Below are 12,036 nucleotides of genomic sequence, written 5' to 3'. Positions count from 1 at the left end.
GCAAAGTATTTATGTGCCAGATATGCTAAACATTTGTGTTCCCCTTCATGTTTCAATCATCACTCCAGAGGCCCTGCTTTCATGCTGATAACGCTTATTGAAAAAAGAATACGTTCGTTAAATTTATGACTGAACACCTTGAGGGAGAATTTTGTCTCCTGCTCTGTGGTATCACATTCCACCATATATTTCACATTCTGGCAGTTTTGGATGATGACCCAACATATGTTGTTCGATTTTAAGTACACTTTCACTGCAGACTTGACAAAATGCAAAGAAAATACCAATATGAGATTTCTAAAGATAGCTACAGCACTTGACCCAAGGTTTAAGAATCTGAAGTGCCTTCCAAAATCTGAAAGGGACAAGGTGGGGAACATGCTGCCAGAAGTCTTAAAAGAGCAATGCTCTGATGTGGAAACTACAGAACCCGAATCACCAAAAATGAAAATCGGCCTTCTGTGGTGGCGTCTGACTCTAATGATGAAAATGAAGGTGCATTGGTCCACACTGCTTTGGCTCGTTATGAAGCAGAACCGCCTGTTCTCACTTTCAGGTGACATTATAAATAAGAAGCGGGCAGCATTATCTCCCATAAATGTAAACAAACTTGTTCGTCTTAGCAATTGGCTGAACAAAAAGTAGGACTGAGTGGACTTGTAGGCTCTAAAGATTTATATTTTGTTTTTGAGTGCAGTTACATAAAAAAAAAATTCTACATGTGTACATTGCACTTTCACAATAAGAGATTGCACTACAGATGAATTGAAAAATACTATTTCTTTTTTTCACAATGCATATGTTTATAATAAAAAATAATATAAAGTGAGCACTGTACAGTTTGTATTCTGTATTGTAATTGAAATCACTATATTTGAAAATGTAGAAAAACATCCAAACATATTTATAATTTAAATGGGTGTTCTATTGTTTAACAGTGTGATCAAAACTGCGACTAATCATGACTATTTTTTTATCTCCCTGTTAATTGCAATTATTTTTTAATCCTTTGAGAGCCCTAAATGTAAATCGAAGGAAATAATTTGATTTGCTTATGGTATCATGCACAAAGAAGTATGAGTCATTGAACGTAAAATATATTTACCCAGGTGCAGCATTTACGTGATAAGGAGCAGCGTCTAAACCAGGAACTGGAGAGGTTGCGCAATCACCTCTTAGAAATGGAGGACTCCTATACACAGGAAGCTTTAGCTGCGGAGGACCGAGAGACCAAGCTAAGAAAGAAGGTCATGGTTTTGGAGGAAAAACTAGTATCCTCTTCTACTGCAGTGGAACATGCCAGGTAATATTTGCCTCCATCCAGCATTAGCATTTCATTGAGTAGTTGTAGTATTCTAGAGTGATGGTGATGTGATTTTTTTAATTAGCTTTAAAGAGTGTAGATGTGCTAAGCACTTAGTAAAATCAAGACATGGAATATTGATATTCTTCAAGTGCTTGTTCATGTCCATTCCAATCAGGTGTGTGCGCGCTGCGTACATGACAGCTGGAAGGTTTTTTTTCCCTAGCAACATCTGTAGGGTTGGCCTGGGCCCTGCCGACCCGCCACCCCCCCAGTTCCTTCTTCCTGCCAGTGACGGCTAGCTTCTGCAAGCGCCTTTAGCAGTGTTCCATTGTATTTTGCTTATAGTTAATAGTTTTCGTCTTAAGTTAGTAGTAGTAGCTGCAGCAGCAGCAGCAGCATTAATAGGTTAAGTTTTCATTGTGGGGCCTCTCTGCCCCCCATCCCCACTTCTCCCCCGCCACTGGGGCATGCCTTGGTTTCCGGGGGTTCAAACTCTGTTAAGTTTGCGGAAAGTTGATGCGAAAAAGTGACCCACACACTTCTTGTTTGAAGTGCCTTGGTGAGAGTCACCAAAAGGACAAGTGCCACATTTGTAAAGGGTTTCAGCTGAGGACCCTTAAGGATTGCAAGCAGAGACTCAGACTTATTCTCATGGAGGCAGCCCTCCGCCTGCAATCCAACCCTGGGTTGGCGGAGCCCATGCCAAGCACCGCTGCCTCCGTGTGCAGCGCAACAGCGCCAATGGCGCATGAGTCAGTTCCTAGAAAGGAGACTAAGGACTCCCAGCACTGACACGTCACCGAACATAAGACTTCTGGTACGTGCTGATCTGTATCCCCGGTGCCCCAGAAGACAGAGGCAGGAGGGAGGGCACTCTTCCCCTCCTAAGCCTAAAGAGACAGCAGCAGGGAGACCTCAGCCCACCCAGCCTACTTCGGGCCTGGCAGCTCCCAAGGGCTCGTCAATTCCTGCGCCAAAAGGGGTCCAGTCAAGTCCATTCCACTACCGCTCTCCGGACCGTCATTGCCGGGACATTCAACTCCCCTCCACTCCGGAGACTTTTGATCTGGCACAGGACCTTATTCGCCTGATGGCTCCACCTTCTCCAAGGAGGGACAAGGCACCGCTGGTAGCCAGTCCGCCTATTCCATCTAGGAGAAAGCCAGCGATGATGTCACACCGCTCCCCATCTCTGGTACGCCATTCTCTGGCACTGGCCGCCCACATGGGGGAACCGTATCAGTCCCCAGAGGCTCAGCACTGCTCTTCAGCATTACTCAGTACCGCTCCTCCATGGTCGTCTTTTTTGGAGACCTCGGAGTCCAAGGTGGAATCCTATCGTTCGGATAGGTCCAGCGGCAGGAGGTCTAGATCTAGGCGACACCGCCAGCCTCCTCAGTCACTATGGCCACCTCTACGGAAACCACCAACTCAGTGGCCCTTTTGAACTCCCTGGGCTTACCATCAGGCCCAGGGTCAGAACCAGGCGTCAAAATCCAGATAGTGTTGATCGTGTCAGCATCCATTGCCCCTCTCCAACAACTGGCACGAGGTCCATCTCCGGCGATGACTCCTGCGCCACCGTCTGCCACTTTGAGCTAGTCACCAGCAGCCTTGGCACACCAGCCCCACAAGTACCGCGACCCTCTTGGCACCGCGAGCGATGACCAGGGCCATGGGCTGTGTTTTCATTCTCCCCAGATGAGGCTGTTGTGGGCATGTCAACGGCCCCAGCCTTGGAGGATAGTAGGGTCCTGCCACAGTTGTTGCGCAGGGCGGCCCAGAACCTGGGGATCCAGACAGAGGAAGTGGTAGAGGATTCCGATCCCATGGTGGACATCCTCACCCCCTCTGGACCTTTGCGTATCGTGCTGCCACTTATTAAAACTATAAGTGAACCCATGAAAACTTTGTGGCAGACCCGGCCTCCTTGCCCCCGACACCAGGGAGGAATGAAAGATGCTATTTTGTTCTCTCAAAGAGGTACAAGTACTTGCATGCTCATCCTCCACCCAATTCTCTGGTGGTGGATGCTGTGAACCAAAGAGTGCCAGGGTTCCAGGGGTCCTCTCCTAAAAACCGGGAGGCCAAAAAGCTTGACTTATTCAAGTATACTCCCACGGGTGGTTTGCAGCTCCTGATTGAAAACCAACAGGCCATCATTCGTAGATATTCCTTTAATACCTGTGAAGTGATGGCCAAGTTTGCCAAGCTGTTACCACCAGACTTCCGATCTGAATTTAATGCCTTGATGGACGAAGGCAAACTCATTTCTAGGGCCTCCTTGCAGGCGGCTCTTTATGGCGCGGATGCAGCCGCCTGTACAATGGCTCCACGTCTCTTGACTACCTCACAAAGTCCAACAGACCATCCAGACTACCCTTTTGAAGGTCAGGCATTGTTTTCTGAAAAGACAGAAGACTGGACAGTTTAAAAGACTCAAGGGCTATCATCAAGTCCCTGGGTATACACAACATAGGCATTTCAGGCCACAACCTCCTCTGCGGTTTTACCAACAAGACTGTTCCTGGAGGAGAAATAAGAGTGGCAGGAAGAGGCCGCACCCGTCCTCAGGCCAGGGCTCTGGCCAGACCAAGCCTTCTGTGGGCCAGAAACAAGCCTTCTGAAGGCACACAAGAGGACGGCATACCAGGTCAAGAGCTGGATCTACCCCGCCTTACCTTTTCGTCCCAACTATCCCCTTTCTACCGTGCATGGTCCCATATCACTTTGGACCGCTGGGTGCTCTGCACAATAGAGAGGGGATACTCCATCCAATTCTGTGCCCTCCCGCCCTTCCACCCCCTCTTCCCTGTCCTCCTTCAGGGACCCCTCTCACGAGCAGCTCCTTTCGGTAGGGGCAGTGGAAGAGGTTCCTCAGGATCAGAAGGGCAAGGGCTTCTATTCCCAGTATTTCCTAATACCGAAAGCCAAAGGAGGGCTCAGGCCCATCTTAGATCTGTGAGAACTCAACAAGTTCATGAAGAAACTTAAATTCCACATGGTCTCTTTGGCCTCCATCATCCCTTCACTGGATCCAGGAGACTGGTATGCCACCTTTGACTTAAAGGACACTTACTTTTACATAGCGAAAACTCCGTCCTGCAGAAAATACCTCGGGTTTGTGGTGAACACCACCCAGTACCAGTTCAGTCTTCCTGTTCGGCCTGTCAGCAGCACCTCTCATATTCACCAAGTGCTTGGCAGTTGTGGCTGTGTTCCTGCGCAGGCGACGGGTACAGGTGTTCCCATACCTCGACGACTGGCTAATCAAGGGCTCAAGTAGAGATGCAAGTTGCCTTTGTAAGAGCATCTTCTGATGAACTCAGCCTGCTACTGAACGAGGGGGAATCAAAGCTGTCCCCGGTTCAGAGGATAGAATTTGTTGGGGTGGTACTGGACTCAACACAGGCAAGGGCATTCCTTCCTGAAATGAGATTTCAAGCCCTCAGCAACATCATTCAGGGTCTAAGGCAGTTCCCCACCTACACAGCACGGAACTGCCTGAAATTTCTAGGACACATGGCTGCTTGTACCTACGTAGTACAGCATTGCCAGACAGGCACCAGCAAACAGAGCTGTAAAACAGGGGAGTTTGAGTGGGAATTCTGTTGGAGGAGAAGGTATTTTTATTTTGTTTTGTGTTTGTATTATTTGTATGTGTAGAGGCTTGTAGGGGCTTTGTGCTGGGAGAAAAGCTGAGCCCTGATCAGGGGGCGGGGCTTCTCTGAGTAGGGGTCCTATAAAGGTAGCCAGCCAGTCAGGCAGCAGTGCAGACAGTTGCAGCGGCACAGGAGCCAGCAAACAGAGCTGTAAACAGGGGAGTTGGAGTGGGAGTTTGTAAGGGGAGTTGGTATTGCGGTGCTTGTTTGGGGTTTGTTTTTGCTGTGGGTGCTAGTGTTTTGGTGTGGTTTGTGTTTCCCAGATTAACAGGATTTAGGTGGGAAGGCTATGACAGACACAGAGGCAGCAGTGGGAGTGACCCAAGTAGTGGAAGACACAATGAAGATGACTGGATGTGACAGCTGTGGTATGTACGTGATCCTGGAGCGGGGACCTGGAAAGAGTTTCGGCTACATGAAGTGCTGCCTGATAGAGCTGATGGAAGAAAAGATCTGAGGATTGGAGATGCAGGTGGAAAGTCTGATTGAGTTTAGAAGGGGGTTCGAGCGGATTATGGAGCAAAGACATGAGGCGGCTGAAGGGAACAGCTCAGGCTTGCAGATGGAAGCAGGATCAAAGAACTCTGAGGGGAGACTGCTGGGTGAAGAAAATGGACAGTGGAAGCATGTGACTAAGAGAACCAGGCAGAGGAAAAGATGGGCTAGTGAAGGAGAAACAGAGCTCAAGAAGAGGTTTGCAGAGTTGGAAAATGAAGAAGGGGCTCAGCAGGTGGTCAGTGAAGGTGGAAGGGCAAGGAAGAAGAGAAGAGTGGCTAGTCCTATAGGAAAAGGGGAAGAATCAATGGAGACTACAGCAAATATGAGTCCCAGGAGGATACAGGATGGGTTGAAGAGGATTACAAGGGAGAATAAGAATGGAAAAAACTTGCAGCCAGAGGGAACAGGGAATAGACTGGAGAATCGCACTGTCACCAGGAAAAGGCAGGTCTACGTGATTGGGGACTCCTTACTGAGAAGAATGGACAGGCCTGTAACCAGAGCTGATCCAGAGAACAGAAGGGTGTGCTGTCTTCCAGGTGCTAAGATACAGGCTGTGGACCTGAGGTTGAAGAGGATCCTAAAGGGAGCAGGAAAGAATCCACTGATCGTCCTTCATGTGGGAACAAATAATACCGGTAGATTCTTGCTGGAACGTATCAAGGGAGACTGTGCCAGGCTGGGGAAGACGCTTAAGGAAATAGAGGCTCAGGTGATCTTCAGTGGGATTCTGCCTGTCCTAGAGAAGGGCAACAAAGGTGTGACAGGATTATGACTATCAACAGATGGCTTAGACAGTGGTGCCAGGTTGCTCCAGGCTGGAGCATGTCCTGGGCTGCCTGGAGCAATGAGCCCACCTGCTCATTCCCTGCTGGCCATGTCTGGACCCGGAGCTCACAGCCAGAGTAGGAGGCTGCCCTGTAAGTCCCGTCTCTGGAGGTAGAGCTGGTGTGGGTTGGAAATTTGTCCCGTGGGCAGCTTCCCTGGTAGGGACCCCCATGGCTCAGTGCATGAGATCACCCCTACCCCTGATTGTCTGGGAACATGCATCGAGGGATGTGTGCCTGACGAGGCAGCCACAACAGGCAGGGTGATAGATAGATAGATATATGTGGATGTGACCCACATAAGAGAGCTGCATTTGTGGACACAATGGTAAATAGTTGAGAACCGCTGCTTTAATACCTGTCATACTCTTGCTGTTAAAGTATGACTATCTTTGTACCAGATTCAGAGATGTAAAATTATCCCGTGATTGTCTTAAAACTCATATGTTAATGTAATCTAACATAAAAGAATGTCTGTCTTATTTTAAAAATATAAAAATTTGCTTTCCTGTCTAATTCCAGCTGACCAAACAAATAAACAAGTGGTCAGGGCTATGGATGGGTGTTCTTTCTGTCTGATATATTCCCATACCTTCTTGTTTTAAAATAAATTTGGAAAATGGGGATTAGTGTTCATGAATGATTAGTTTAATAAAAAGCAAGGGCGGAAACTGTGTCCAAATGTTGTTAAACTTAAAAAATGCTTAACTTAAGTACAAATTTTTGTGACCTCTTGTTTATAAACAAGTCTCTTGTACAATTTATTGTTTTGCTGTTACCTCAGTCATCACTATAAATTGTGTTAGCACAAAAACAGGGTCTTTGCTTTGCAAAAAATTTTCTGCTGCTTCTTTCTAGAACTGTTGGGAATGACTGAAAGAAGTTATGTGCCTGTCTTCATCAAAATGTTTTTCCAAATTTTTCATAGAAAACTTCAAATAGCCAGCTCTAGTTACTTTTCATAAATTCTAGTCCTAGCATAAAATGGGAGTAACACAGTAATGAATCAAATTGATAATCTTCTGGTTGTAATAAATAGAGGAATGTGACGTCAAATGGAGAATAAGGAACAAGATCAACTGAACTCTGTGACACTAATAACTCACATGAAATTTGATGGAAAGATACCCGTTGATTTCAGTGGGAAAGAGATCGGGCCTTTGAGACCAGAATGCTATTTCTGTGAAAATATCTTCAGTCATGAATAATAAAGGAAGAAAATAGATACAGTAGAACAGCAGTTTGCAAACTGTGGGTTGGGACCCCAAAGTGGGTCGGGACCCCGTTTTAATCAGGTCGCCAGGGCTGGCTTAGGCTTGCTGGGGCCTGGGACCAAAGCCCGAGGCCCACTGCCCAGGGCCAAAGCTGAAGCCCAACAGCTTCAGTACTGGGCAGCGGGGCTCAGGTTACAAGCCAGTCAACCACACATCTCATTTGGGTCCAGAAGTACACAACCAGGCAACAGCAGAGACCAAAAAATGGTAGAGTACTGTGTTAAATGTAAACTACGACAGAATTAAGGGAAAGCAGTATTTTTCTTCTGCGTAGTAAATTTGCAAAGCTGTTATGAAGTCAGTGTTCAGTTGTAAACATTTGGAAGAACAACCGTAACATTTTGTTCAGAGTTACGAACATTTCAGAGTTATGAACAACCTCCATTCCTGAGGTGTTTGTAACTCTGAGGTTCTACTGTATTCAACAAGTAGTTGACGTGCTATACTACACTACATTCCCATTCATCTGAATGACCTGGGGGACATCCCAAACTTTTGGATAAATGGAAGTGCTATTAATTAATATGGAGAATGCACTCTGGATTCAGATGACTATCAGCTTATTGGATAGAGGGAATTCAGATAACTGGAATTTTATGGGGGTGTTTCTATGTATGTATATAAAAAAAATATTTTCTTTTGATGAAGCCATCAAGCTAGTCTGCAGGTGGAATCCTTGCAAGAGCAGCTGAACCTAGTATCCAGGCAGAGAGATGAAACCTTGCTTCAGCTTACCATGTCACAGGATCAGGTGAAACAGTATGCACTGTCACTGGCCAACCTGCAGATGGTACTAGAGCAATTCCAGCAGGGTAAGTTGCATCAAAAATCTTGAAGAAAAGATTGCAATGAAAATTTTCAGTCAGTATAATAGGTGTGGTTTGGTGCATTGTTTATAATTTGGCTATCACCAATTGCCTTCAAGTAGATTTTAATTTCAAAATCTCTATTTTACCTTTAATACACTTAGGGTGAAATTCTGGCCGCATTGAAGTCCATGGTGAAAATCCCATTGATTTCAGTGGGTTCGGAATTTCACTGTTAGCGGTGCTGTATTTGGATTTCCATACCTAAGGTTTGATGTTATACATCACAACCTAGAGGATTAGAAAGTGTGAACTGATTGTGTGATTTTTTTTTTATTTATTTATTCCTCCCCTCCCCCTTTCTTTTTTAGAGGAGAAAGCCATGTATTCAGCGGAACTAGAAAAACACCAAAAGCAGACTGCAGAATGGAAAAAAAAAGCTGAAAAGCTAGAAGAGAGGGTTGAGTCTTTACAGGTGGGCTGAAAAGATTTTTAAATTACTGGATTAAATAATCCTGATTGTTGAGTTTTTAAATACGTTATTACACAGGAATATATTAGATAACACTGTTTATAAGTGATCAGTAGAATTTTTGACTAGTGGAAGGGAGGAGAAAAGGAGGGCAACCTAGCCAATAAGATGAAATTGTGCTGCTTATCCATTTTCTTCTGATGTTTACAGTCCAAGTATTTAAAATAACAGTGATTAAAATCTTTGAGTCTGAAATATTTTATTTTTGTTATCACAATAGATTATTGTGATAGTGACTTTCCTCTCCTTACAGGAAAGTTTAGAGGAAGCAAATGCTGCCTTGGATGCAGCATCAAGGTTGACTGAGCAGTTGGATCTCAAAGAGGAGCAAATTGAGGACCTTAGGAAACAAGGTAAACAAGTTGATTTTTTTTAAAGGTGTGCAAAAAATTGAGGAGATGGTGTAGTACTCCTGAAAAGTTAGCAAAGGTGTGAACTAGTAACTTCTTTGAGTGTTGGTCCCTATGTGTATTTCACTCTGGGATACAAACATTCTCCATGTATCTGGGACTGGAAGAATCTTGTCCATTGGTCACACCTGCTCCCTTGCTCTCCTTGTGATTCAAACCACAGGCATAAGGGGCAGTGCAGACCAACCCACTCTCCAGTTCCTTCTTACTGCCACATGATCTGGGATGGACCCTCCAGTATCCAGAACTGATCCTTTCTCTTCATTCTGTAAATATTCAAAATTACATAAAGTTTTGTGGGGTTTTATAGAGTTTCTGCTAGCTAGTATTAGTTAGCCATTAGTTAGAATCCCACCCCCAGCCCCCTGGTACTCTCCCAGCCTCACCAGTATAGGATTTAGATTATGTCCAGGATACCAGGCTTCAAAAACTGTCTCCTGTCCTTGCTCCTTTTCAATCAGTGACAACCAGCTAACGATTCCTTTATTTCCTCAAGGAAGCCCATATCTCCACTAAGTTCAGTATCTGCTAAAGCTAAAGACCCTTCGTCTGAGTGGTCTTATGAGAGATGGGGACATTCATAAGCATAAAAGCAGATGCCTTTGTAAATCCACTGCAAGAAGGAGGGATCCCTCCCTGGTCCTGTCAGAGTGGGGAGAGTCACTGGATCCAGGCCCCAGAAACTTAGGCCCTCCTAAGCCACATGACCATGATCAAAAGACGCAAAGGAGCAGAGCTCCTTTGGTACTGACCTCTGCACCAGTTCAGACACTGACAAAATCTAAGCACTGGGACTCTATAAGGACCCAGAACCGTTGTTGTCCATGAAGAGCACTCAAAGGGAGATGCATTACCAGCAGTACTGCTGCACCCCTTTAATGATTCACCAACCACTAAGACTCAAGCCATGCTGACTCCGACGGTGCTAGGTGATAAGACTCCATTATTCTCAAGGAGGGTAGAGACTTACCGCTCTGGAGGATATCTTCCTTCTCCCAGGTCTTCAAGCTCCCCTATTGTCTGGGCCAACCTGACTCGGGAGATGCTGACTTCAGGAGGAAGAAGCGTCTCTGAAAGAAGTTCACCATCCTGTTTGCTAGCTGCAGATTCAGAGGAACCGTCATCACCTCCACTGAGAGAGAGCAGCCCAGATAGGTGATTGAAAGTCTCTTGCAACCAGCCTCATCCACCCAACCTAGCACATCTTTCTCGGGAGTAGTAGTACCCCGTGCCTTTGGGACCTCCACAACCTACCTTTGATCCCTTCTATTGGCCCTACTGGTACCCAGAATCCATGCGAACAAGTAGGGAGTCATGTTACCCCTCTCCTCCAAGGGGTCAGTCAGAACCTCACCTGGAACCCATGGAAGAGGAAAAGGATGAGCTAGAATCATCAATACCAACAGTGAGATGGTCACTCAGACTTCACTGTTTCCTCCAGGTGTTCATAGAAAGTTCCAGGAGCTGCTATGGAGAGTGGCAGAGGAGTTCCAGATCTCCTTAAAAGAGATCCAGGACACAGCATAAATTTCTGGATATCCTACAATCCATGATATTCAGTTGAATAGTGCTCCTGATCAGTGAAGCCATACTGGAATCGGCAAGACCCATATGGTATATATGACATGTGCTCCTACCCCCAAGAGGGAGCAGAGTTTTTCACCCATCCTGCCCCAAGCTCCTTGGTTGTTCAGGCAGCCACTGAAAGATCCAGGCAGCATCACCCCTGCAGGATCACCCCTGCAGATAAAGGGGCCAAATGCTTAGACCTTTTCAGGTGGAAAGTATTTATATCTACTAATCTCCAATTTGGAATATCAGACTACCAGGTTCTGCTGTTCAAGTATGACTTTATAAATTACTCAAAGTTTCTGGACTTCAAAGAGAAACTCCCTCAAGAAGACCAGGCTAAATTTCAAGTCCTTACAGATGAAGGCAAGTTGGTGGCCAGAACCTCTTTGCTTGTTGCAGCCGACATAGCATCAAGATAAATGGCAACTGCCATAGTGATGTACTGTCAGTTATGGCTACATGCTTTGGGAGTCTCTAGAGAATTCAGAAATACCACAGAGGACTTGTGCTTTGACAAAACCAGCCTTTTCAATGAAAAGATGGATAACTCCTTGCACTTGTTAAAGGACCCCCAGGGCAGCCCTCTGCTCCCTATATATACACCAATCCTGTAAAGATGATTTCATAAGCAGCCATATAAACATATGCCCTTTCCACACCCTTTTATTATTAGTGTTTATATGAGCCACCTTGCGAACAGCAAAAGGTGCAATGATCTAGATTCACTGCTCCTTCTACATCAGCTGCATCTACTCAACCTCACCCCCTGCTCAAAAAATATTTTTGACAGAACACTCAGGAGCTGTGAACTGATGTTGATGCCATATCCACCCAATTCCAGTGTTCACTTTGGTGGTCACCTAGCCCGATTTTCCCCATAATTGGAGAATAACAACAGACGGCTGGGTAGTGGATATTATCCCTCCCAGCTATACCATTAAATTTCTCTCTCCAGCCCATTCAAAACCCTGTTCCCTATCTCTCTTCAGGGATCGCTATCACGAGGGGACTCTCCTGCAGGAGATTATTTCCCATCATAGGAGAGAGACTATCGAGGGGATGCTACCTCGGCATCAGAGAAAAGGATTCTATTTGAAATATTTCGTGGCCCTCAAGAAGAAGGGAGGGTGGAGTCCTATTCTTGACCTA

The 12,036-nt window shown here is 45.7% G+C and overlaps 1 protein-coding gene across 3 annotated transcripts in view; it reads left to right on the top strand.

The window, feature by feature from the left end:
• Positions 1–12,036, top strand: part of TRIP11 (thyroid hormone receptor interactor 11) — a 71,026-nt gene that overhangs the window by 35,325 nt on the left and 23,665 nt on the right. For all 3 annotated transcript variants that reach the window (XR_012159535.2, XM_073349449.2, XM_073349450.2), the window contains 4 exons: positions 1,110–1,303; positions 8,216–8,379; positions 8,745–8,848; positions 9,159–9,258. Coding sequence is in view for 2 of the 3 variants with exons in the window: in XM_073349449.2 (XP_073205550.2) it covers positions 1,110–1,303; positions 8,216–8,379; positions 8,745–8,848; positions 9,159–9,258 (562 nt within the window). In the remaining variant the exon portion in view is untranslated. The remainder of the gene's footprint in view (positions 1–1,109; positions 1,304–8,215; positions 8,380–8,744; positions 8,849–9,158; positions 9,259–12,036) is intronic.

The sequence above is a fragment of the Lepidochelys kempii genome, chromosome 6 (genome assembly GCF_965140285.1).
Source record: "Lepidochelys kempii isolate rLepKem1 chromosome 6, rLepKem1.hap1, whole genome shotgun sequence".
Classification (NCBI taxonomy): Eukaryota; Metazoa; Chordata; order Testudines; family Cheloniidae; genus Lepidochelys; species Lepidochelys kempii.
This window is presented reverse-complemented; position numbering and strand designations above follow the sequence as displayed.